The sequence below is a fragment of the Sapajus apella genome, unplaced genomic scaffold (genome assembly GCF_009761245.1).
Source record: "Sapajus apella isolate SASKATOON/1434 unplaced genomic scaffold, GSC_monkey_1.0 scaffold10, whole genome shotgun sequence".
Lineage (NCBI taxonomy): Eukaryota > Metazoa > Chordata > Mammalia > Primates > Cebidae > Sapajus > Sapajus apella.
In genome coordinates, this window is record NW_022436950.1 from 10,190,637 (window position 1) to 10,215,613 (window position 24,977).

Consider the following 24,977-nt stretch of genomic DNA (forward strand, 5'->3'; position numbering starts at 1 on the left):
GTAGGTCACAGCGATTTTATACAGAGTCCTATAGCGATTCCTTCCGCTAGCAGCCCCTCGGCCAACCTGCGCTTTTGAACTGTTCTTTCTGGCGTTTTGGGCTGGGAGTCAATTGACCCACTGGGTTCGAGTCCAGGCTTTCTGGGCCTCAGTTTCCCCGTGAGGTTCAACGACAGGGGTGGGCAGTCTGATCCCAAGACCTCTTCCCGCTCTCACACGGTGCGGCCAGACATTCCTTAGTGGCGCGGCAGGCCCCGCGCTCTGGAAAGGGCCGGCAAGGAGACAGTTCGGTCAGCACCAAGGACAAGGGCCCCGGGCCCGCCTGGCGGACGCGAGGTTTCTTCCTGGCTAGCCCGGTCGCCGAGCTAGCGTCGGGCGCAGGGTTCAGCGGCCGGGCGGGAGGGCTGGGGGTGCCGGGAGAAGCGCTGTGGAAAGGGGAGCGGCCCCGGGGAATAAGGCAAGGCCGGGCCCCGCGGCGGTCTCCCAGATTCTGTGCCAAGAGGCCGCGGGCGGCTGCGGCGAGCGCACCGCCCCTCCCTTGGGACGCCCCGCCCTGCTCCGGCCTGGGGGCGCATCCTGTGCCCCCAGCTCTGGAGGCCCCTGAAAGCCCCCCTCCCGCACGCCGTGGACCTCTCCAGCCCCTTTCCTGCCCAAGCGTCGCCTGGCTCCCGGTCCAAGGGCTCCTTCTGGACACACCCGTGACTCCGACCCACTCCTTGGGGCTGCAGTCCCGCGTCGCCTTCCTGCAACCCCCGCCCCAACTCCCCGCGGGGAGAGAGGTCCCCACTCTCCGCTGCTCCCGGGCCGGGGCTGCCAGGCGCCCCGCCCCCCACTCGCCCCGCCCCTCCCCGCCCCGCCCCGCAGGCCCCGCCCGCCGTTGCCGGGGGAACCGCGGATCCCGCAGCTGCAGGAGGCGCCCGGCCCCGCGGAGCAGCCCTAGTCGCCACCGCCGCAGCTCTCGCTGCTCTCGCCGCCGCCGCCGCCACTGTCACCGCGTCCGGACCCCGGCTCCCGCGCCCTCCCGGCCGGCCATGCCGCCCCGACGCGCCCGGGGGCCCGGTGCGCAGCTGCTGCCCTCGCCAGCCCTGCTGCTGCTGCTGCTGCTCGGCGCGGGGCCCCGTGGCAGCTCCCTGGCCAGCCCGGTGCCCGCCGCGCCCCTGTCCGCGCCCGGGCCGTGCGCCGCGCAGCCCTGCCTGAACGGGGGCGTGTGCAACTCGCGACCCGAGGCTGACCTGCAGCACCCGGCCCCCGCCGCCGAGCCCGGCTACAGCTGCACCTGCCCTGCCGGGATCTCCGGCGCCAACTGCCAGGTGAGTGGAAGCGGCGGGCGCGGCGAGGGGCGCTGGTCCCGGACCAGGCTGCCTCTTCCCGCCGGCCCTGCTGCCGCTGCCCGACACTGGGCTCCCGCACGCCGGACCCAGGCTTTCCCACTTGGGGAAGGCGACTGATCCAGCCTCCTGGCCCGCGTGGCCGCGTGTCCCTGGGCCGACCCCGACTCCCTTACCCACCCCGGTTCCCGGGCGGGGCCGGCCAGGCTCTCGGGGTGTGCCTCTCCGGGGCTCGGCACTCCTCGCGCGGTGCTCCCTACGCTCGGGTTGGCCACCGAGTGGCGCGCCCTTCCCGGCCCGGCCGAGCCAGGATCCGCTGGCGCGGCGGAGCCGGCTCTGAGCGTCCCCGGCGAGGTGTTCAATGTCTAGGTGGTCCCCCTCCCCGTCCCGCGGGACCCTGTGTGTGTCGAGGGTGTGCGGTGTGGGAGGCAAGGGATGGTGGGCCCCGCGCCAGGTGGTCAGGCACTTTCCTTCTCTTCCTCCGCCCTTGAGGGCTGTGACAAGGCAGCCAGAAGCCGAGGAGGGCAGCTGCCCCTCCTCGGCCTGCGACCAGCACTCTCCAAGCTTAGGAGCAGTGTTGGAACAGTCAAGGGAGCATTGTGCGTGGGGCTGGCGGGCCGTCCTTCCTGCCGGACGCTACTGGGGCGCACGCTCCGGGCTAGCAGCCGGGCGTGAGCAGGGCACCGGGAAGCCGCCAGAAAGCGTGGGGCGGTGCGAGGCATGGGACGATGGGACGTAGCCAGCAGCCGCTCGTGAATTTGGGGTTTCCAAGAGAATTTGGCAGAAAATAATATCTGGGGCTTTTATAAGTACGTTAAAGCTCGGTGAAACCTACTAACATCGACAATTTCAGTAGGCAATTTGGTAGAACTGTGTGTACAGGTAGAAAATCCTCAAACCTCGGTTGCAGGTTAGGGCAAATATTGAATTTATCTGAAATGATTACATTAAACCACATGAATATGGAAGATATTTGGGATCAGATACTATCTTTTTTACATTGAGGGTGGAGGAGTTTGTTTCATATAAATTTGATAACAATGATTGGAGTCTTACTTTGAGAATGCTCAGATAGGTTCTTTCAACCGGGAAAAAGGCTGCCCTTTCAATATGACAGGTTTTACATTTTTTTACAGAAGTAAATGGGATTGAGACGCTTGACCTTGAGAGGCAGATTTTTTTTTTTTTTTTTGCATGTAACTAGAAACTTTTTATTTCCTCTAATAGCGAATTAGCAACCGGATTCTATCTTTTCAACATTGGGCTCTTCCTCTTTGTTTACTGGTTTCAATAAGCTTTAGTTCCTTGAAGGGAGGTGATGAGGAGGAGGAAGAATTTGTATGATGTGAGCATCAGGAGTAGGTTCCCGGTGATAGCTTCTTGGGGAAATGCCTGTTGGAGCCATTCTAAACATTAGAACAAAATCTTGCTTTTGCAAAAGTGAAAAGAACTGCAAATCAAAAACCAGGGAATGGACTCCTGCTAATTTTCCCTGTTTATTGATGATTTATATGACTTTTCCTGAAGAAATGAATTGTCTGAGCGTATCCATCAAACTGTTGTTATATTTATATGTCTGAATTTTATCCTGGAAAGAAATAATTAATTTGCTCCTAGGGTTTAGTGGGAACAGATGGGAGAAGATAAGTTAGAGTGCACCTCTATTTACATGCGAAGCAAGACTGGACATTGGGAATTTAACACAACTCTGAGATGTTTTTGGTGACTCTAAAAATTGATATAAGATATATTCAAGAAAAAGAGCTCTTTAGTACTGCCTAAAGATGACTAATAGAGAAACATAAATATTTTGATTTGTCCTAAGTAGTGACTTGATATATAATATAATTCATTCAAAACAGTCATGAACTAATACATAACATTGCAGAGCCAACTGGTTCAAAACGGATTCAGGTTTCCTTTGTAGTTCGCATTGGTGGTAGGCTTAGTTGTGTGAACACCGCTCACCTGAGTAGAAGCAACACTGCATGCCCTGGCGTGCAAATTGAAGAGAGCACTGAAGTAACTGTAATCCTTATAGGAAAGCTTAGTGAACTTGGAATTTGATTGGACTTGGTTACCTAGAAAAACTTACTGAGATGATTCAGGGCCGTATAATCCATAAAAATGGATTCCTGATGATTTTAATTTAATTATTCATGATCTCACATTAAGACTTGAGACTCATTTTTCATGAGAACAGAAAAGAACACAAAAGACAATTTCAAAAGGGAAGTTAAACCTGGGTGATGGGGAAGGGAGGGGTGAGAGGGAGAGAGGAACGACACACACTCAATTACAGATGGGGAAAATGGATCTTAGCCATCGAAGACGATGTGGTTGCTGAAGTAGAACCTCGTGCTAACTGGATAAATTGGAAATGGTTTTACCTGTGTGTGACGAGGATCTTTTAAACAGAGTGTCACTCCTCCTTCTCCAAAGACAATGTTAGCAATGGTAACATTAGACCCTAACCTTGAAGTTTCTTTTTGTGTGTAGAGAAATTTTAAGAAAATAATAAACTACAAATTAGGATTAAAATGGATTAAGGCTGTCTTTAGCTTTTCTGTGGTTGGCTGATTGAGTTTGGGTAAGTCAGTGGGGTCCAGGACGTGCTTCTTGTGTCACCTGAGTGACAGGAACTCACAGGATTTGGGAATTGTGGGTTGTGTGGGTTTGAAGTCAAGCTGAAGTTACCACTGCTGGGTCTTATTTCCTCATCTTTAACAATGGGGTCTATCCCACAGGATTCCTTATGAAGAGAGTGATGATTCCATTTCTTGATGTCTGCGGCTGATAGCTTTAAAGGCTCACCTCTCCCTTTTCCTCCACATCCAAGCAAGCTGATAAGAAAGCCCAGGGATTCCCTCCTTTGGTGCTGGTGGGAGGTTCAAACCGTGAAAACCCCTGCTCTGTGCTACCCCAGCCCCAAGCCCAAAGTGCAGTAAAACCCATAAGCCGGTCTCCTTTGCCTGTTCTCAGAAGCCATTTAAACCCCTCTGGGAGCTGCCTGCTCTTCCCAGAAAGCCCTATTGTGTCAGCAATAAACCTTTTTATATCCCATCTCTCAGAGAAAGAGAGAGAGAGAGAGAGAGAGAGAGAGAGCCATTTTCAGACTCAGGGTCCAAACCGAATTTTGGGTAGGTGTCCATCCTGTCTCTGTGGGATGTTCACACTAAGGTTCTGGGAAGGATTACATTAATTAAGTGCTGTAAATCACTGAGCACCTGTGACATTTCTAGAAATGTCACCTCTTTCCCTTCTTTTTAAACTTTCTGCACATATTTCAAATGCTCATTACCTTAACTAGATGGAACAAGTCTCATCATCTCTCTTAGTCAACTGTAGAAAATGAAGCTCATTTTCACTGAGTGACTAATCCAAGGTCACATTTTGATACCGCCCTGAAAGTCCTCTAACACATGCAAACATCTTAAATCATGAGAAATTCAGCTGATTTTAAAACTGTATGTGGAAGTCTAATTTGTAGATACATAATAATGGTGATGATCATGATAGCTCACCCTCTTTTTAAGCACTTGCCACGTGCCTGCCCTGTTCCAGGGATTTTGCAGATATAACTTGCTGATCCTTGCAAGGTACTATGAGCCGGGCGGGTGCTGTTCCCATCCCCATTTTATAGATGAAGTGCAGAAAAGTGAAGTGACTGTCCTAATGTCGCACTGCTAGTAAGTGTGAGAACTGGAATTTGAGCCAGCCAGGCTGGTTGATACAGGGCTATGTAGAATCTAAAGAGTGCCTAGATGAAAATCCAGACCTGGACCTGTCATATTTACAATAGGGAGCGAGAGCTATAACCTCCTTGAGTTTTATCAGCAACAAGGGAATGAAGTAATTTCTGAGTCCATCTTGCTCTGATTGAGCTTGTATGAGTGTGCTCAGCTGGAATAAAAAGGCACAGAGGTGACAAAGACATGGCAGATTCTTCTTATGCCACATGCTAACCAGGTACCTTCACCTTAGAGTTAGAATTCTGGGTCCTAGCTGGAGTTATTTTTACCACAATGGCAAGCAAATGGACATGACATAAAAAAAGGTTTCCGATAGGTTTGTAAAAACTTCAACTCATTAGAAATTGAAGCTGCCCTTGCTTGTTCTGGTTCATTTGGGGAAGCAGGCAGGTATCAGAAGTGGCAGTGGCTGGACCAATTTTTCTTTTCTGGTGAGTGGTACAGAAACTCCTTCTACTGGGCTATCCATCACAGGTAGGGGCTATTTAAATTTGTATTACTTTGCTTGTAAAGCTTATTTCATTTTTATGGAATAATTCTTTGCCTAATAGTCAAGCAGTCAGACACCTGTTTGTTTTTTTCATTACGTGTTCCCTAAGGATCTTAGCCTTCAGGATTATAATAAAAATGTGTTAATTTCTGCACTTGGCGTATAAAGGGGACGTTTGTAGCTGCTTTTCATGCAAGTTAATTTTACTCATTAAGCTGATTTTATCACCCTCTCTTCTGATTAAGCATGCTAACTTGAAACAATGGTCTGCTTCAGAGGAAACTATTTTTGACTGAGGTTTGCTAACAAACAATAACAAATAATTCTAGTTCTTTGCACTGTATCAGTCTTTGTTACTGGACATTACATACACACACAGACACACACAAACTCACATTGTAGTATGTACAAAATGTTGAATAGTAGCTGAGATGTAAAGAAACATTGCTTCTTTCTCTGTTTTTGTGAACTTCTTATGACTTTGAGATAATTATTGAACATCCTTGAACCTCAATGTTCATATCTCTAAAATGGACTAATAATTATTTTCTTTATAGAAATGATGTAACTCACAAATGAGAACCTAGTAAAGTTCTTTCTATAAGTGTAAAGAAGTGTGTGAGAATGAAATTTACAACATTTTGAAAGAAGGTAGCATGTTGCACAAATGAAAGATATACAAAGAGATGATTGTATTTTTCCCATATAAAATGATGGTTAGTTTATTCAGTGTGTTTGATTGTCTTCCTTCAGTGAACAGACACAGCTTTTTCTCTCTCCTAGGATGAACTATGTTATGACATGTTTTGAAAATGAAAATTTAATTTTATTAAAAATTTTTATAAATGTGTACTTTTTATTTTGAAATAAACGATTTCTTAGAAAATTCTCAGTGACTTGAAGTTTTCTTTTGAAAGAAAAAAAAGTCAAAATTTTTGTAAGAATTTTAAGAAAAGAAGGACACGTGATGTTTTCTTGGCGTTATCAGAACAGAATAAATTGCTTATTTCGTCATTGCATCCTTGCCGCATTCTTAGGAGGCACCGCTCTTCTCAGCTTGGCCGCCTCACAAAAACGTATTCCTGTCTTTAGCTTCTTTGCTTAAACTTCTCATGTGACATGGTACCATCCAAAATGGTTTTGTTTATGTCCTCATTTGATAAGCATCGAACAAGAAAGAAAACCTAGTCTGAAATTGAAGGGTATTTAAGTCAGAAAGCTGAATGCCGGGGTTGTATTTTTAGATATCCTTACCAATTCAGTAGGCAGCTGTGGTCAGAGCTGCTTAACCCAGAGGCAGTGACTGCAGAATTCTGCCACCACCAAACAGAAAACCCAACAACGTGGGAAAGCTATGCAGACAGAATTTCTTTGTATTTACTCTTTCCTCTGCTTCCCCCACATTAGTGCTCAGCCCTGGCAGTATATTAGACCTACCTGGGAGCTTGAACAAAAACGAGTGGGTCCTATGGTTCTCCTGTTCCCCAGATTCTGACTTTCTTGGCTTAGGGTGGGGCCTGGCACTGCTCATTTTTAAATGCTCCCCAGGTGATTCTACTGTATGACTCGGGTTGAGAAGCTCCTGCTTGACTCTTAGCATCTTCCTTTGTAGCCTGCTCAGCATATAGCACGAGGCGGAGAAAAATGACAGCTGCGTTTGCTCCTGGTTACTCCTACCTGAGGGGCAGCCAGGTTCACAGCCTGGAAACTCCTGGTCCACACCTTCCTCAAATGGTATAGATTTTGCATCTCAAAGTGAACTTAGAATGGAAAGAGACCAAGCATGGGAGTCAGACCTGGGTTAGAATCTGGCTCTGGGTGTCCTGGGGTAAGTGACTCCTTTCTCTGAGGCTTGGTTTTATCATCTGTGAAAATGGGATCTTGATGCCAGCCTTGAAGGTTGCTGTGGCTTTGAAGTGTCTAGTCCAGCACTTTGGGAGGCCGAGGCAGGCAGATCACGAGGCCAAGAGATCGAGGTCATCCTGGCCAACATGGTGTAACCCTGACTCTACTAAAAAATACAAAAATTAGCTGGGTGTGGTGGCATGTGCCTGTAGTCCTAGCTACACAGGAGGCTGAGGCAGGAGAATTGCTTTAACCGGGGAGGTAGAAATTGCAGTGAGCCAAGATCCAGCCACTGCCCTCCAGCCTAGTGACAGAGCGAGACCCTGTCTCAAAAAATAAAAAAAAATGTCTAGCCCAGTGCCTGGCCCATCAGAGAGACACTGGATAAAAGGTGCTCACTTCTGTTAATTCCTCCTCTGTTCTCTTTACTCAGTGAGTGCAAAGAACAGTAAGAGAACGGTGAAGAACATGAGCCGGCAATCTAGACTATTAGGGAATCACTACTTGTGTTTTATTTGAGACACTCACCTGTCCTCGGTCAATAATCACGATGGGCATCTCAAAGCAGTTGTCTTTAAGGGGAAGCACTTTCAGAATCTCCGCTCCCTCCTCCCTCAGTTGCCTGGGAACCCAGCACTGGGGCCACATAGAGTAGGCTCTACATAATACTGTTGAATAAATGACAAGTTTTAGTGGGATGCAGCTGTGGGCACCAGGAGGGCACTGGGCTTTGTGGGGCAGATCCAGGAAATGTGAGGAGGGGCTGTTTAGGAGAGGAAAGCATGTGAAGACATTTAATCTGTTTAATCTTTTCCCCTGTGCTAGGTCTGTTCTGGGAAGTGCAGAATATTTTTCAATAAATCCTTTGCAGTAGCCCTGGCTTTTAAGATTTCTAATAAAGCTTTCTTTTAAAAATACTTTTATGTGGCCAGGCACTGTGGCTCATGCCTATAGTCCCAGTACTTCAGGAGATTGAGGCAGATAGATCACCCGAGGTCAGGAGTTTGAGACTGAGACCAGCCTGGACAACACGGTGAAACCGCATCTCTACTAAAAATACAAAAAAAAAAAAAAAAAAATGCCAGGTATGCTGACACATGCCTGTAGTCTCAGCTACTCGGGAGGCTGAGGCCGGAGAATCACTTGAATCCTGGAGATAGAGGTTGCAGTGAGCTGAGGTTGCGTCACTGCACTCTAGCCTGGGCAACAGAGCGAGACTCTGTCTCAGCAAAGAAACAAACAAACAAAAACCTTTTCTGATGAACAAAATCGAGGGTGGTCAAGGGACAGTCCTCATCCCCATTCTTTCTACCAGCTAAGAATGATTTTAACATTTTTAAGTGGTCGAAAAAAATCATACTAATATCTGGGCCAGGTGTGGTAGCTTATGCCAGTAATTCCGGCACCGTGGGAGGATCCCTTGAGCTCAGGAGTTCAAGAGTAGCCTGGACAACATAGTGAAACCTCATCTGTATATAAAAAAAATCTTGTATTATGAAAATTATATGAAACCCAAATTTCAGTGTCCAAGGATAAGGTTGTATCGAACACAGCCACACACGTTTGTGTAAGTCTTGTCTGTGGCTGCTTACATGTTCCAGTGGCAAAGGGGAGGAGTTTCAAGAGAAGACATGGCTTACAAAGCCAAAAATATTTATTTATTTATTGAGATGGAGTCTTGCTCTGTCACCCAGGCTGGAGTACAGGGGTGCAATCTTGGCTCATTGCAGCCTCCACCTCCCAGGTTCAAGCGACTCTCTTGCCTCAGCCTCCTGAGTAGCTGAAGTTACAGATGCATGCCACCATATTTGACTAATTTAAAAACAATTTTTTTTTGTATTTTTACTAGAGATGGGGTTTTGCCATGTTGGCCAGGCTAGTCTTGAATTCCTGGGCTCAAGTTGTCCACCCATCTCGGTCTCCCAATGTGCTGGAATTACAGGCATGAGCCACTGTGCCTGACCCAAAAATATTTATTATATGGCCCTTGATAAAGGAAGAAGTTGGCTGACCCTCTCCTAAATATTTCCATAAACATTGGTGGAAAGAGTCTATTTTCTCACTGTTATTTATTTGACTCAGCCTAAAGCTCCTCTCCCTTCTCTCTTTTCCTCTTGTTCTCTTCTATCCCTTCTTGATGGCTACCTCTACCCCAGGCTCTAGGTAGGGCCCTGGGACTGATAGAAAGAGAAGAGCTGTTGCCTTCAAATTGCTTACATCTCTAGAGTCGTCCTGGACAGATCTGAACTTTTCCTTTCATATCAGTCCTTGGTCAACATGTTGACCTTGGAGGCCAGAGTAATAGTTTATTTCCAGGGAAGTGTGTGAGGCAGGGAAAAGAAATGCTCGCCGGAGGGGTCTTGGGTTTGTGTGAACATCCTGACTGAGTTACTACAGGCTTATTAGCTTTCCTAAACCCCGTTTCCTCCATCATTGATAGGATGGTTGGAAAAATGAGAGTGAATAACTAGTAAGGTCTCTGGCACAGAACTGGCCCTCCATAAACACAATCTGCTATTTTGATAAAAGTGAATATGAGTCCCCATCTTATGGCTAAGGAAACCTACCTGAGGTCCTATAGCTCGGCTACAGAGCTGGAGATCTGAGCCCCGGCATGGTGGCTTCAAGTGTGGGGTTATTACTCTTGCTGTACTGTTGTGCCTCAGACTGCTCCATGGTGTGTGACTTTTAACGTGAGCACCATAGAGAAAAGGAAGCCAGGGGGTTGCAGTTCTGTTCTGGCATTTGTAGTTTTTATAAGGAGGCTTTGGGTTTGTGTCATGTCAAGGTGTTTCTTTCTTAAGGTGGAAAGAAAAGCTGTAGGGCTTTTGAAAAATGGGATTTGAGAAATGAAATCACTGTACTTGAAAGGCACTTGGAAAGAGAAACGTGTCTGCTATCTTTTGCTCACAGTTCCTGAAAGCAAGCAGGTCCTTTAGAATTTCAATGCTGGTACTTCTCTGGTCCTTGTAGTTGATGTAAAGAAACATTTGTAATGACATTTTGGGTTTTGGAGGCAGATTAAAACTCCTTTATGGAAGACATCCTGTGGAAGAAATCACAGGAGAAGAAAAATAGTCCTTCTTTTCTATGAGATGGCTGACACACAGTCTATAGCAATGGGCTGATGGGGGCTGAGCAGAGGACGCTGTATTACCATCACTCCTAGTGTATTACCATCACTTCTACCACCTTGAGGTCAGATTTCTGCAATATGTCATTTGAAGGAAAATCTTGTGGTTAATTTTTCAAGCACAATAGAATGTATTAGAATAGGACAAAAAGTTAAATATGTCCTAGGTATATTACTTTAGGAAGGGAAAATACAATACAGGAACAATGAAAATAACACCAAAATCTTCAGCTTCAGTTGACTAGTTCTCCTGCTTCTTCCACAAGGGATTCCCAGACTCTTTTCATTTTATGACTATTTTTAAAATTAAGGTATAATTTACATACAGTAAAATTCACTCTTCTTGGCATTAGTTTCTATGCATTTTGACATATAGGCATGTAAATCCACCATAATCACCCCTATGTATTTCTTCATGCCCCTTGGTAGTAAATCTCTCCCCAGCCTGTCCCTGGTAGCTACTGGTCTGATTTCCATCACTATACTTTTGTATTTTCTAGAACATCATATGCGTGCTTTTTCCACTTAACATAATGCTTTTGAAATTGATTCATGTGGTTTCATATATCAATTGTTTGTTTCTTATTATTGCTGAATAGTATCCATTATGTGGCTAGACCACAATTTGTTCTTTCACTAATTGATGACATTTGGTTTGTTTCCAGTATTTGGTGCTCATGAATAAAGCTTCTGTACGTGTTCACATACAGGTCTTTAAGTAGACCCATGTTTTCATTTCTCTTGAGTAAATAACTGGATTTCCTGGGATTGCTGGGTCATGGAGTAAGTGCGTGTTAAACTTTAGAAGATGTTGCCAAAGTGTTTTCCAGAAGGGGTGTACCATTGCATTCCCATCAGCTCAGCAGTAAATGAGGGTTCCAGTTGCTTGCATTCTTGTCATATTGTTGGTGATTTAGGTTTTAGCTATTCTAATAAGTGTGCAGTGGCATCAAATTGTGGTTTTAATTTGCATTTTTATGATGATTAATGATGTCCAACATCTTTTCATGTGCTATTTGCTATCCATGCCTCTTCTTTGATGAAGTGTCTATTCAAATGAATTCTGAGGTTGCTTTTCCATATTTCTGATTCAAATCCCTTATTTGATATGCGATTTTGCAAATATTTTCTCCCAATCTGTGGCTTCTCCCTTTACTTTCCTTTTTTCTCTCTTTCACTCTCTCTTTCTTTCCTCTCCCCCTCTCTCTCCCTCTCTCTCTCCCTTTCTCCGTCCCTCCCTCTGCCCTTCCCCCTTCCTCCCCGCCCCCTTCCTTTTGGGCAGGGTCTTTGTCACCCAGGCTGGAGTGCAGTGGTGCGATCTCTCGCAATCTTGTCTGCTTGCAACCTCTGCCTCCCAGGCTTAAGCGATCCTCTCACCTCAGCCTCCTGAGGAGCTGAGACTACGGGGCATGTGCCACCACACTCAACTAATTTTTTTATTTTTAATGGAGATGGGGTTTCACCATGTTGCCCAGGCTGGTTTCAACTTCCTGGGCTCAAGCAATCCACCCACCGTGGCCTCTCAAAGTGCTAAGACTACGTGTGTCAGCCACCGTGCCCAGCCCCCACCTTTTTTTTTTCTTAACAGGGTCTTTCAAAGGTCAGGTTTTAAAGACTGATGAAGCCTAATTGATCAATTTTTTTCTCTTATGGTTTGTATGCTTTTGTGTCCTATCTGAGAGATCTTTGCCTAACTCAAGGCCACGAAAATCTCTTCTTGTTTTCTCATGTATTGTTTAAGGTTTGACCCATTTTAAGATGGTCTCTTTATATGTGGTGCAACCTATACGTAGTTTTTGTTAATTTTTTTTTTTTTTTTTTGCTTATGAATATCTAATAGTTCCAGAAACACTTGTTGAAAAGACTGTCTGTCTCCACTGAATTATTTTGGCACCTTTGTTGAAAATCATTTGACCAAGCATGTGTGGGTCTAAATTTCTGGACTCTTTATTTTATTACATTTATGTCTCTTTTTGCCAATTCTACACTGTCTTGAGGCTACTATAGTAAGTTTTAAAATCAGGTTGTTTGAGTCCTGTAAACATGTTCTGCCCCTTTCTCCCCACCACCTGCCAAATTCCTTTGGCTATTCTAGATCCTTTGAAACTTGCTTTTTAGAATAGCATAGTGGGGGAGCTGGAGAAATGCAGTTCTCCCAGGCACATATTAAGATGACAAGAATCCCCCTAAACAGCCTAGAATTTTACACTGAGGTAGAACCAGGATTCTTAACCTGGGATCTGTGGATGGTTTCAAGAGTGTGTGGACACTCACATAATCTTTTTTTTTTTGGAATCATCATCATTATTTATTATTTTTGGTGACAGGATCTTACTCTGTTGCCCAGGCTGGAGTGCAGTAGCATGATCATGGCTCACTGCAGCCTCGACCTCTAGGGCTCAAGTGATCCTCCTGCCTCAGCCTCTTGAGTAGCTGGGACTGTAGGCATGCACCACCATGCTCAGTTAATTTTTAATTTTTTTTTTTTGTAGAGAGAAGGTTTCACCATGTTGCCAGGCTGTTCTCAAACTCCTGGGCTCAAGCGATCCTCCTCCTTTGACTTCCCAAAGTGCTGGGATTACAGGCGTGAGCCACTGTGCCCAGCCCACAATCATTTATTTATTTATTTATTTATTGCTAACGTGAATTCAAACCAAGTATGCAGTTTACTGGAAGAGAGCAGGAAATCAACGCATGATTGCCATCATCAAATCTTAATCTTCAGAGAACATTTCCATCATGCTGGCCTGAAGACACTCAGAGTTCCATGTGTAAGCACTGCAGTTCCTTTCGAGTTTTCCTGAAGTCATCATTTGGATGTTTCCAATAAGGCTTTTCTCCTGCTTGGCAGGAGATGAATGCACATTCTTCATGAACATGCTTCAGTCCCTCTCTATAACTGGTTTGGCCCTCATGCAGATGGGGCTATCTCTGTTACCTCCGATGTCCTTGGAACTGGTAAAGAAGGCAAAAATGGTCTTGTGATTTTGCTGCTTCGTAGTCTGGTTGTACTCCTCAAAGTCCATCATGCTCACCTCCTCCTAGCTGGCCATCTTCATGGTGCCATGGACTGCAGGAGGAGTCCCTGGGTCCGACCATTCTGGGGTGGGGTTCACGTGGGGAACCACATACCCTTGAGATGCCAAATTTTGTATGTTTATATTCTCCTGGGGAATGGCTCAAAAGTTTCAAGAGATTCTTTAAGATGTCATCTACCTGTAAAAGAACCACTGGAATGGAGGAAGAAGCAGCTTGTTGAATATGTGGGACATCTGAGCATGGACTCAGGCGTAGACCAGGAGCTAGCCTGGGACCTTCAGGTACCCCAAAGTAGGATTCCCAGGCAAAATGCAGATGTGCAGTTAAATTGGAATTTTAGATCGACAATGATTTTTTTTGGTAGAAGTATGTCCCAAATATTGTACATCATTTATCTGAAATTCAGATTTAACTGGGAGTCTTGTATTTTTAATTAGCTAAATATGGCAGCCTTACCCCAAATGCCTAATTCCTGCTCCAATTCCCAGCTTTTTTTTCTGAAGGGTTCATCAATGGTACTTTAAATTCTTCTCAAATAATTACAGGAGGCGAATTTTGCTAACTTGCATTTAAAACATGAAATCAGCTCATAGTTTTACTTCTTCATGGGTCCTTTTAAGGATAACCACTCAACTGCTAAGGGATTATAAACCTGTGGAAATATGGTAAAAAGAGCCTGTTGGTAACCTTCCCTTTTCTTCCCTTTCCTCCTCCTCTCCTGCCAACCTCATCGTCTGCACTAATCACTGATTCCATTTTGCTATGTAGTTTTACATTTTCTTCTTGATATGTATAATCATATGTGAAGCCTAAGTAAATACTTTTATATGCATGCAAGCTATGTTATATAAAAACTAACTCATCTATACATAATGTTCTGTAATGTTTTCCTTAATCTATTTTGAGTATCTTACCATATCTTAAAACAGAAAGCAAACCCATTCTTTTTGGTGGTTGACTAGCATTCCATTGTGTGACTATTTACATATTCAGTCCTTACTAAAGCACATTATTTCCAGTTTTTCATTATAAATAATGTCACAAAAAATTAGCTGAGTGTGGTGGCACGTGCCTATAATCCCAGTTACTTGGGAAGCTGAGGCAGGAGAATCACTTGAACCTGGGAGGTGGACGTTGCAGTGAACCGAGATCACGTCACTGCACTCCAGCCTGGATGACAGAGTGAGATGCTGTCTCAAAATAAATAAATAAATAAATGAAAAATGTTGCACTGAACCTCCCCCCCACACACATATAATGATATATATGTATATACATTAAACATTCTAATAAATACTGCTAAGTTGCCATCCAAAAAGTTTGGAGAATTTTGCAAATTTACTAACAGCATATGAGAATGCCTACTTGTCCCCATTTTTGTGTGTGTTAACTGACAGGTAAAGCATATTTCATTGGTTTTCTTTGCATTTAAAAATTATAAATGAGGGAAATATTTTTTATGAATTGCCTGTTCTTATTTTTGCCTAATTTTCTTTTGGGTTCTACTTTTTTCCCCATTGATTTGTAATGGCTCCTTGTTAATGAAGGAAATTAAATTAGCCCTTTGTCCTTTGTGTTGTAAATCTCTTTTCTCTTTTGTGTATCATTTTTCATTTGACTTCTCGTCTGCTCATTGTTTTGCTCTTTAGCAACTTATAATTTTTGGTTCTTATTTAATTCATCCATGGGGAAGCTGATAAATTTTAATTAGAAGTCTATGCCTTATACTGTTATCATACTGTATGATATGTTAAGAATTAGCAGATTTGAGCCAAGCATTTGCTTTTGAAAGATTCTATTTTCTCTAAAATTTGTATTGATAAGGCTGATTCTATTGTCTCTTTAGAATGTACAATTAAAGCTGGGTGTGATGACTCATGCTTGTAATCTCAGCACTTTGGGAAGCTGGGGAGGATGGATTGCTTGCGCCTAGGAGTTAGAGATTAGCCTGGGCAACATGGCAAAGCCCCGTATCTACTAAAGATACAAACATTAGTTGGGTATGGCGGTGCACACTTGTAGTCCCAGCTATTTGGGAGGCTGAGGTGGGAGAATTGCTTGAACCTAGGAGGAGGAGGTTGCAGTGAGCTGAGATTGTGCCATTGCACTCCAGCCTGAGAGACAGAGCATGAGACTGTCTCAAAAAAAAAAAAAAGGACAATTAAATATCACTTTAATTTATGCCTATTTTAAGAAGGGTTGTTGGCATAGATTTTCTAAATCATATTTAAATATTTTTAATTTGTCTTGACTTTTTATTGAGGCTGGAACACCACAAACATTTTATCAAGATTCTTTATTTCCTTTTTTAAAGAACTACTCAGCACACTTTTAATAATTGTCTCTCATGCCTTAGTATTTTGTTAAAATCACCAAGTTAATTTTGGCATTATTGGATAATAGAGTATTTCTTAAAAGTTCTTGATGGTGTATTGGTCTGATTTCAAGCAATGTTCTTCATCCAGGCTTGGGCAGAGAGGCTTGGCCTAATATTCAGCAAGATGCAAATTTCCCTTATCCTGTACTCTCTGTATTGTATTTTTAGCTCCTCTCTCCTTGAGAACAGCCTCATTTCTCCTGACCAGCGATTTTTGTGACCCTCTGTCTTCATTTTTGCTCTTTAAAATTGGCCATTGGTTTTTTTGGTTGTGCAAAAGGGAATTCTTTTATTTTTGCAGAAAAGCCTTATAATGAGAGAGATAATAGGGAAGACAGAGAAATGAGAATGAATATTAGCATTTCTATGAGGCTCCAAATAAACCTTTAGCTGGAGAGAAGTAAATTCCATATTATTATTATTATTTTTAATTTTATCAAGAGAGAGTAGGAGGTGGCAGGGTGGAAATTTTGGAGCTATACACTGACTAAAGGGGAAGCCATCTTTCTTTTTGTTTCCTAAGGAAAATAATCATTATGTTCAAACTTAACAGCGTGATGCCAAAAACTGATGCCGACACCATTTTAAAAATCACAAGTCGATTTTATGCAAGGTTTTTCTTGCTTCCCTTGCTTCCAATGGACCCTACAGCTGTTTTATATGCTTAGAAGAGCACATAAATGCAAGCAGAGCCTGTGGGAATTTAGGCGAAGTCAAGTGCTTTTCTCCTAACTTAGCTCTTTCCTGGTAGCGTGTGAGTATGCTTTTGATGTTTCCTTCTTTCTCCTTTATATTTGGAAAAATGATTGGCGAATGTTGTCCAGGAGACAGAGACCAGCAGGGGACAAGGCTGTTGACAGAGGCCATTCAGTTGATCTCCTTGCCTCACTTTGCCCTTCCACTTTTTTTTTCTTGTATTGTTTTCTTTCAGAGACAGAGTCTCCTCTGTCACACAGGCTGGAGTGCAGTGGCAGTAATGCAATCACAGCTCACCGCAGCCTTGAACTCCTGGGTTCAAGTGATCCTCCCACCTTCATCTCCAGAGTAGCTGGGATTACAGGCACAGGCCACCATACCTGGCTAATTTTTTTTTTATTTTTGTAGAGATGGGGGTCCTTCTAGGTTGCCCAGGCCTCTATGTTGCCTCTATGTTGCTGGTCTTGAACTCCTGGTCCCAAGTCGTCCCTCTGCCTTGGCCTCCAAAAGTGTTAGGATTACAGGCATGAGCTGATGTGCCCAGCTCTGCTCTTCCACTTCGATGTGCATGCCTTGAAAACTCCTTCCTCGGTTGGAAGCAGTCTTCTTTCCCAGAAAAGGGAGTCTATTTCCTGTTAGGGCTCACCTGTATACCTGCTTCCTTCATGGGTTCTTCTGATGAAGGGCTGCTTGTCTCTTGTGTAAACTCCTAATGAGAAACCTGGGATGAAGCATGCTTCCTTGGAGGGTTCTTGTATTCTGTTCTTAGGCCTCTGACCACAGTGCATTAGAAAGTCACTTCCTGCGTAGAAAGTAATATCAATGAAGTTTGTCTGTATTGATAAACTTCAATAAGGTAAACAGTAAAGAGTCTGGAACATCCTGTGGTTTCTCATCATCCCATATTGCCGATTCTCTGTATCATGAACCGTCCCAGGTATATGTGTGGAATCTGTATTGTCTTAAAACATTTTATTGAAGTAAAAGTCACATAATAGGAAAGTAACCATTTTAAAGGGAACATTTCAGTGGCATTCAGTATATTCATAATCTAGTTCCAAAACATGTTTGTCATCCCAAAAGGAAACACTGTATCCGTTAAGTGGTCTCCCCATTCCTCTCTCATCCCAGCCACTGGCAACCACCAATCTGCTTTCCATCTCCATGGATTTACTTATTGTTGATATTTCATAGAAATGGAATAATCCAATATATGGCCCTTTGTGTCTGGCATCTTTCACTTGATATAATCTTTTTGAGATTTATCCATACTTCATTGCTTTTCTTATGGCTGAATACTGTTCCACTGTACATATATGCCACATTTTGTTTATCCATTCATCTCTTGATGGAAATTTGAGTTGTTTCCACCCTTTGGCTATTGCAAATAGTGCAGCTATGAACGTGCCTGTACAAGTGTGTGTTTGAGTCTCAGTCTTTAATTCTTTGGGGTATATACTTAGGAGTGGGATGACAACTTTTTGAGGAGCTACCAGATGGTTTTCTGTCTGTGTTATCTTCTTACACAACCTGAGCCCCAGAATCCCCCCTGGTTGGTTACTTGCAGCCTCTCCTTGCATACCAGACTGATGTCTTCTTGCTACTATTGTTACCTGGGTGACAGCATCCCAGAAGCTCCATTCCAGCCTTGATCTAAGGTCCCAGCTCCCTGGACACTCTGCTGGCTCAAATCCCTGATGCCTTCATGTAAGTCCTAGCCTCCTATGGCCCCATCCCAAGAAAGCCTGTGAATTGGGAAGCCCTGTTCTCTTACTCAGCCTAGGCCATGAATGCTGCCCTTCCACTCTAGTAAGTCATGCCTCATGCTAACGGCTGTGGCCTGCTGAGCTCCTTTGGGTGAAGCAGAGAACTTGCTGAGGCACTTGAGCCACTGGGAATAAGTGGCCCTACATGTCATTCGTCCAATTGCCTCATTCCATAAAGAGGAAACTGAGACCAGAAAGTTGAAAAAATAATTATGCAAGGCCATCCAGACTATACACAGCAGCCCAGGGTTTGAGAAAGGTCTTTGGTATTTGGTCAGTTTCCTTCTCCTAGGACCTGGCACCCCGCAGGAACGTTCAATGCATCATGCAGAGAAATAGAGCCTCCCCATCAATCATTGTGTGTTGCAATACTATCCCATTCCACTTGCTTATTAAGGAACTAGCTCATGTGGGTTGACCTAGAGCAATTATGTTGCTGGTTTTCTAATGAGCTCAGTATAAATGAGAAATCTGAGTGGGATGGGGGTGGGACCCCTGTGCTCGATGAACCAAAGCAGGGCTAAAGGACTGTAGATCACTTATTGCTTAGCAACCACTGTCGGGAGACTTGGTTTTCATAACCCAAACCTTGTTAATGCCGCAGGGATTAGGATTTGGGCAATGAGGTTTAGCAATGAGGTTTAGAAAGACGTGCAAACTGGGTGTTTTATCAGCTTAGCTTGTCTTCTAATGCACAGAACTCTCCCACCCCTAGCAAACAAAGAAATAAATCTCCATCAGGGAGCAGTTCTGGCCACTCTGGATAGTTTGAGGTTCAGAGAAGCTCATAAACAATTTCATCCTCAGGTCAAGGGCTCAGCATGACCCTCAGCTTACCATCCATCCTCCATTCCTGGAACTTGGGGTATGCCAAGCCTGTCCTACTCACTGTCTGACACTAATGAGTTTGGCTTTATGGAATATTGGGAAAGAGGTAGAGTTCTGGGTTTTTCAATGCAATTTGCAGAACTCACCCTTCCACTGGTCATTTCTGAGTACTGATTACAACAATGCATTTCCTAGATGTTTAGAGTGAGGAGAGATCCTAGAAACTGTATGGGCCAGTTCATTAATTCTGCAGAAGAAAATGATGATGAAAGAGATGAATGTCCGAGTCAGGATTAGACTTTGCTGACTCTCCACCCGGGGCTCTTTCCACCAGAGCATTTATGCCTAGACATTCCAAACACTGAAGACCATCCTGTGGGGGCAGGCATGGGTGGGGATTTATAATAAATATATTCTTATGGACATTCAAATTCATTTTAAATGTTCAGTTACTTACATGAAAGGCTACTAGATGCTAGGTTCCTTTCCCTATATTATGTGTTTTAGTTTTCATGTTTCTTCGGAGGAAGCATTTCCCCTACTTGATACATGATGAGACTGAGTATTAGTCCATTGTCACACTGCTAATAAAGACATACCTCAGACTGGATAATTTAAAAAGAAAAGATGTTTAATTGACTCACAGTTCAGCATGGCTGGGGAGACCTCGGGAAACTTACAATCATGGTGAAAGGGGAAGCAAACATGTCCTTCTTCACATGGCGGCATCAAGGAGAAGTAAGGAGCAAAAGGGGGAAAAGCCCCTTATAAAACCATCAGATCTCGTGAGAACCCACTCACTATCATGAAAAAAGCAGCATGGGGGCCCCTTCCACAGCATGTGGGATTATGGGAACTACAATCTAAGATGAGATTTGGGTGGGGGCCCAGTCAAACCATATCATTCCACCTCTGGCCCTTCCCAAATCTCATGTCCTCACATTCAAAACTCAATCATGCCTTTCAACAACCCTTCAAAATCTTAACTAATTTCAGCTTTTTTTTTTTTGAGTCGGAGTTTCGCTCTTGTTACCCAGGCTGGAGTGCAATGGCGCGATCTCGGCTCACCGCAACCTCCGCCTCCTGGGTTCAGGCAATTCTCCTGCCTCAGCCTCCTGAGTAGCTGGGATTACAGGCACGCGCCACCATGCCCGGCTAATTTTTTGTATTTTTAGTAGAGACGGGGTTTCACCATTTTGACCAGGATGGTCTCGATCTCTTGACCTCGTGATCCACCCGCCCCGGCCTCCCAAAGTGCTGGGATTACAGGTATGAGCCACCGCGCCCGGCCAACTAATTTCAGCTTTAACCCAAAAGTCCAAGTCCAAAGTCTCATCTGAGACAAGGTAAGTCCCTTCTGCCTGTGATCCTGTAAAATCAAAAGCAAGTTAGTTACTTCCTAGATACAATGGGGATACAGGCATTGGGTAAATACCCCTGTTCCAAATGGGAGAAATTGGCCAAAACAGAGGGGCTACAGGTGTTATCCAAGTCTGAAATCCAACAGGGCAATCATTAAACTTTAAAATTCCAAAATGATGTCCCTTGACTCTAGGTCTCACATCCAGATCATGCTGATACAAGAGGTGGGCATGGCCTTGGACAGCTCTGCCCCTGTGGCTTTGCAGGGTATATCCCCCCTCCTGTCTGCTTTCACGGGCTGACATTTAGTATCTGTGGCTTTTCCAGCCACATGGTACAAGCTGTCAGTGGGTTTATTATTCTGGGGTCTGGAGGACAGTGGCCCTCTTCTCACAGCTCCACTAGGCAGTGCCCCAATGAGGACTCTGTGCAGGAGCTCTGAGCCCACATTTCCCTTCTGCACTGCCCTAGCAGAGGTTCTCCATGAGGGTTCTACCCCTGCAGCAAACTTCTGCCTGGATATCCACATGTAAGCCACCAAGGCTTGGGGCTTGCACCCTCTGAAGCAATGGCCTGAGCTGTACGTTTCCCCCTTTTAGCCATGGCTGGAGCTGAAGCAGCTGGGATACAAGGCACCATGTCCCAAGGCTGCGTAGAGCAGGGTGGCCCTGGACCTGGCTCACGAAACCATTTTTCCCTCCTTGGCCTCCAGTCCTATGATGGGAGGGGCTGCCGTGAAGGTCTTTGACATGGCCTGGAGACATATTCCTTATTGTTTTGGTGATTACCGTTTGACTCCTTGTTACTTATGCCAATTTCTGCAGAAGGCTTGAATTTCTCCCCAGAAAATGGGTTTTTCTTTTCTATCACATCATCAGGCTGCAAATTTTCCAAACCTTTATGCTCTGCTTCCTCTTGAACCTTTTGCTCCTTATACATTTTTTTCTCCAGATACCCTAAATCATCTCTCTCAGGTTCAAAGTTCCACAGATCTCTGGGGGAGGGGCAAAATGCTGCCACTCTCTTTGCATAGCAAGAGTGACCTTTATTCCAGTTCCCAACAAGTTCCCCATCTCCTCCTGAGACCACCTCAACCTGGACTTCATTGTCTATATCACTATCAGCATTCTGGTCAAAGCCATTCAACAAGTCTCTAGGGAGTTCCAAACTTTCCCACATTTTTCTATCTTCTTCTGAGCCCTCCAAATCATTCTAACCTCTGCCTGTTAGCCAGTTCTAAAGTTGCTTTCACATTTTTGGTGAAAGCACCCCACTCTCTGCAATACCAATTTACTGTATTAGTCTATTCTCACACTGCTACTAAAGATATACCTGAGACTGGGTAATTTATTAATTAAACCTCACAGTTTTGCAGGGCTGGGGAAGACTCAGGAAACGTACAATCATGGCAGAAGGGGAAGCAAATGTGTCCTTCTTTACATGGTGGCATCAAGAAGTGCCGAGCAGAAGGGGAAAAAATCCCTTATAAAACCATCAGATCTTGTGAGAAGTCACTCACTATCATGAGAACAACAGCATGGGGGTAACTGTCCCCATGATTCAATTACTTCCCACTGGGTCCCTCCCATGACAAGTAGGGATTATGGGAACTACAATTCAAGATGAGATTTGGGTGGGGACACAGCCAAACCATATCAGACTGGAATGCACAGGGGTTCTTGGTGCCTTGCCCAAGGTATGTAGCAGTGCATTGAGATTGGAATCCCCTGTCTAGAAATGCAGGGCTTTCTTATATTTTTTATATTATTAAATATAAATTATATGTATTATATTACATATATTTATTTCTTATAACAGCTATCTGCTTATCCTTTATAAGAAGAATACTTTATACAAGATGCTGATCACAGTTCTCAAATACATTCCATTCTGTTTAAAACTATGTGGAATGAATTGAAATGGTGGAATATGAACTGTAATCGTTGCATCATTTTATTTTATGGCAAATAAGACATCCTAGATGTGCAGTCCATTGTTTTAAGATGAACTGATAAAACCATTTTTATTTAGATCAGAAGTATTTTCATGTATGGCTTAATGCTTTTGCCCAATGCTTTCAGAAATAACTGCTTATTAAAAGTACAGTTTAATAGTTTAACTTACTATTAAAATCTCTAAAGATAAAATGAGTTTTTGAAAATGATAATTAACTTGCATAATCACTTGTTATATAAGATTCAGTAATTTGGTTAACCATAGCTGAAAGCCAATAGAAGTACTGATTTTAAGATGAGTGTGATATCTGTGTTTGAATGAGTATGAATAGACCAGAAATGTAATGTTGTGTTTGGGTTTTTATTAAGTAGACATAAAGAATCTTAAATATGAATGCATTAAGCACTCCTGCAAGAACTTTAGCAATCAAGTGATATCTAATTTTGTCATCTTATAGTTGAAAAACAATGAAGGTCACATCAGGGTTCTTCCACATTGTATGTATTTAGTCAGGACTCTTTGGGTTGCAAGCAACAGAAGACTCAATTCAAGTGGCTTAAGCATCAAAGGCAGTCTGTAGGTTCATGTGGCTGAAAAGTGTAGGCACAGCAGTGTCTCTGAGCTCAAGTTATATCACGTGGGCATGAATCTCTTTATTTCTCGGGTCCACTTTCCTTTGTATTGGCTTCATTTTGAGATTCTGAATAATGACTCCTGACAGCTTCAGGTTCATACTATTCATATTGCCAGCAACCCTGGGGGAACAGAGAGCACCTATTTCAGTTGCTTGAAAGTCCTGAGATTAGCTCTGGTTGGACTGAGTTGGGTCACACATGGATCTCTGAACCAGTCATTGTGGCTGAGGCATTAGATTCTGCTGATTGATCAGACCTGAGTCATGTGTCCACCACTGGAAGTTTTTAAAGTTAGCGTTTGCATAATGTATTTTTTTTTTTTTACCAATTGTTTTGCTTTCTGTCTTTTTATATCCTTATATTTAAAGTGTGTCTTTTGCAAATAGCCTGCAGTTAGATTTTGTATTTTATGCAGCTTCATAATGTTTGTCTTTTAATGAGAGTATTTGGTTCCTTTATATTTACTTGTCAATATAATTGAGTGTATTTCTATCATGTTGTAGCTCTGCTTCATTCTTAGTGGAAAACTATTGTCCTTTTTGTTTCTAACCCCAAATAAGGGGACATTTATTAGGCTCCTATCTTTGAACAGGAAGCTCTCATAAATCTCAAATCTCAGAAGACAGGAGCCTGATAAATCTCCCCTCTTTTAGGGCTGGAAACTCAAAGGATAATAGTTTTCCATTAAGAGTGAACCAGAGTTGCAACGTGATAGACATAAACTCAGTTATATTGGCAAGTAAATATGAAGGAATCAAATCTTCTCCTTAAAAGACAAAGATTATCAAACCGCATAAAATATAAAATCTAACTATAGGGAGTTAGAGCTTAGAGTTCAGTGAGGCCACTATTGTCTCTTCTCAATTTCTCAGGATTTTAGAAACTTCTTCTGGAAAATTCAGATACTCCTTGAGAAAAAGCATTCCCAAATGCTGGACACCCTTCAGAGTACTTTAAACGATACTTCTCCAGCTTTTCAGTTGTTCTCAGCAGGATGGTTGGTCTGAATGACCAGGTCCAGCTTTAGAGGAAACAAAAGACTCAAACTGACAATTAAAAAAAAGTCTTGTAGTTTTACTGACACAGCATTAAGAGTGCATAATGCATTTATTCTTAATCAATGGACAGTAATAAGAATGAACTTGACCATAGCATAATGTTTAATGTTGCAATGTGATAAGCAAAATTGAAGTCAGAAATAAAATATTAGTTCCAAGATTTACAAACATATATACACACAGACACAAACACACATGAGGATTACAACCTCATTACTCTGCCCTGTGTTTCCATGTTTGTCGCTTTCTACCTCCTTTCTAACTTACTTTTTCATTGGGTCCATCATTTACAGTCTATTTGTCTCCTGATAGAACTTAATCTCCACAAGGGCAGAGATCCTTTTATACCCCCCCACAGGTATAAGCCCTTGACACGGTGCCTGAACATAGTTGATAACTTAATATTAGTGTTTGTTGAGTGAATGAATGAGTAGTCCAGAGTGATGGAGCTGGAAGGGAGATTGGGTACATTCAGTGTAGCAACTCCACTCAATTCAACAATAATGTTTTATCAAACACTAGTTCCATTCAGATCCTGGCACTGGGCATACCAAGGTGAATTAGGTGTTTTCTCTGTGCACTGTTGTTACTAAGTAGATGTGAAAACATGGCCAAGCAAGTTAAGTGACTTTTCCTAAGCTACCCAGATTGTAGAAGAGCAAAGATCTTGTCATTCTTTGAGGCTCTGAAATTGACATCTGCTTTTTTGCTT

The 24,977-nt window shown here is 43.6% G+C and overlaps 1 protein-coding gene across 1 annotated transcript in view; it reads left to right on the forward strand.

Annotated features, from left to right (window-relative positions):
• The first annotated feature begins 884 nt into the window (after positions 1-884).
• Positions 885-24,977, forward strand: part of DNER (delta/notch like EGF repeat containing) — a 369,484-nt gene continuing 345,391 nt past the window's right edge. Inside the window, exon 1 of the mRNA XM_032277988.1 lies at positions 885-1,310. Within this exon, the coding sequence (XP_032133879.1) occupies positions 1,032-1,310 (279 nt within the window). The 5' untranslated portion in view covers positions 885-1,031. The remainder of the gene's footprint in view (positions 1,311-24,977) is intronic.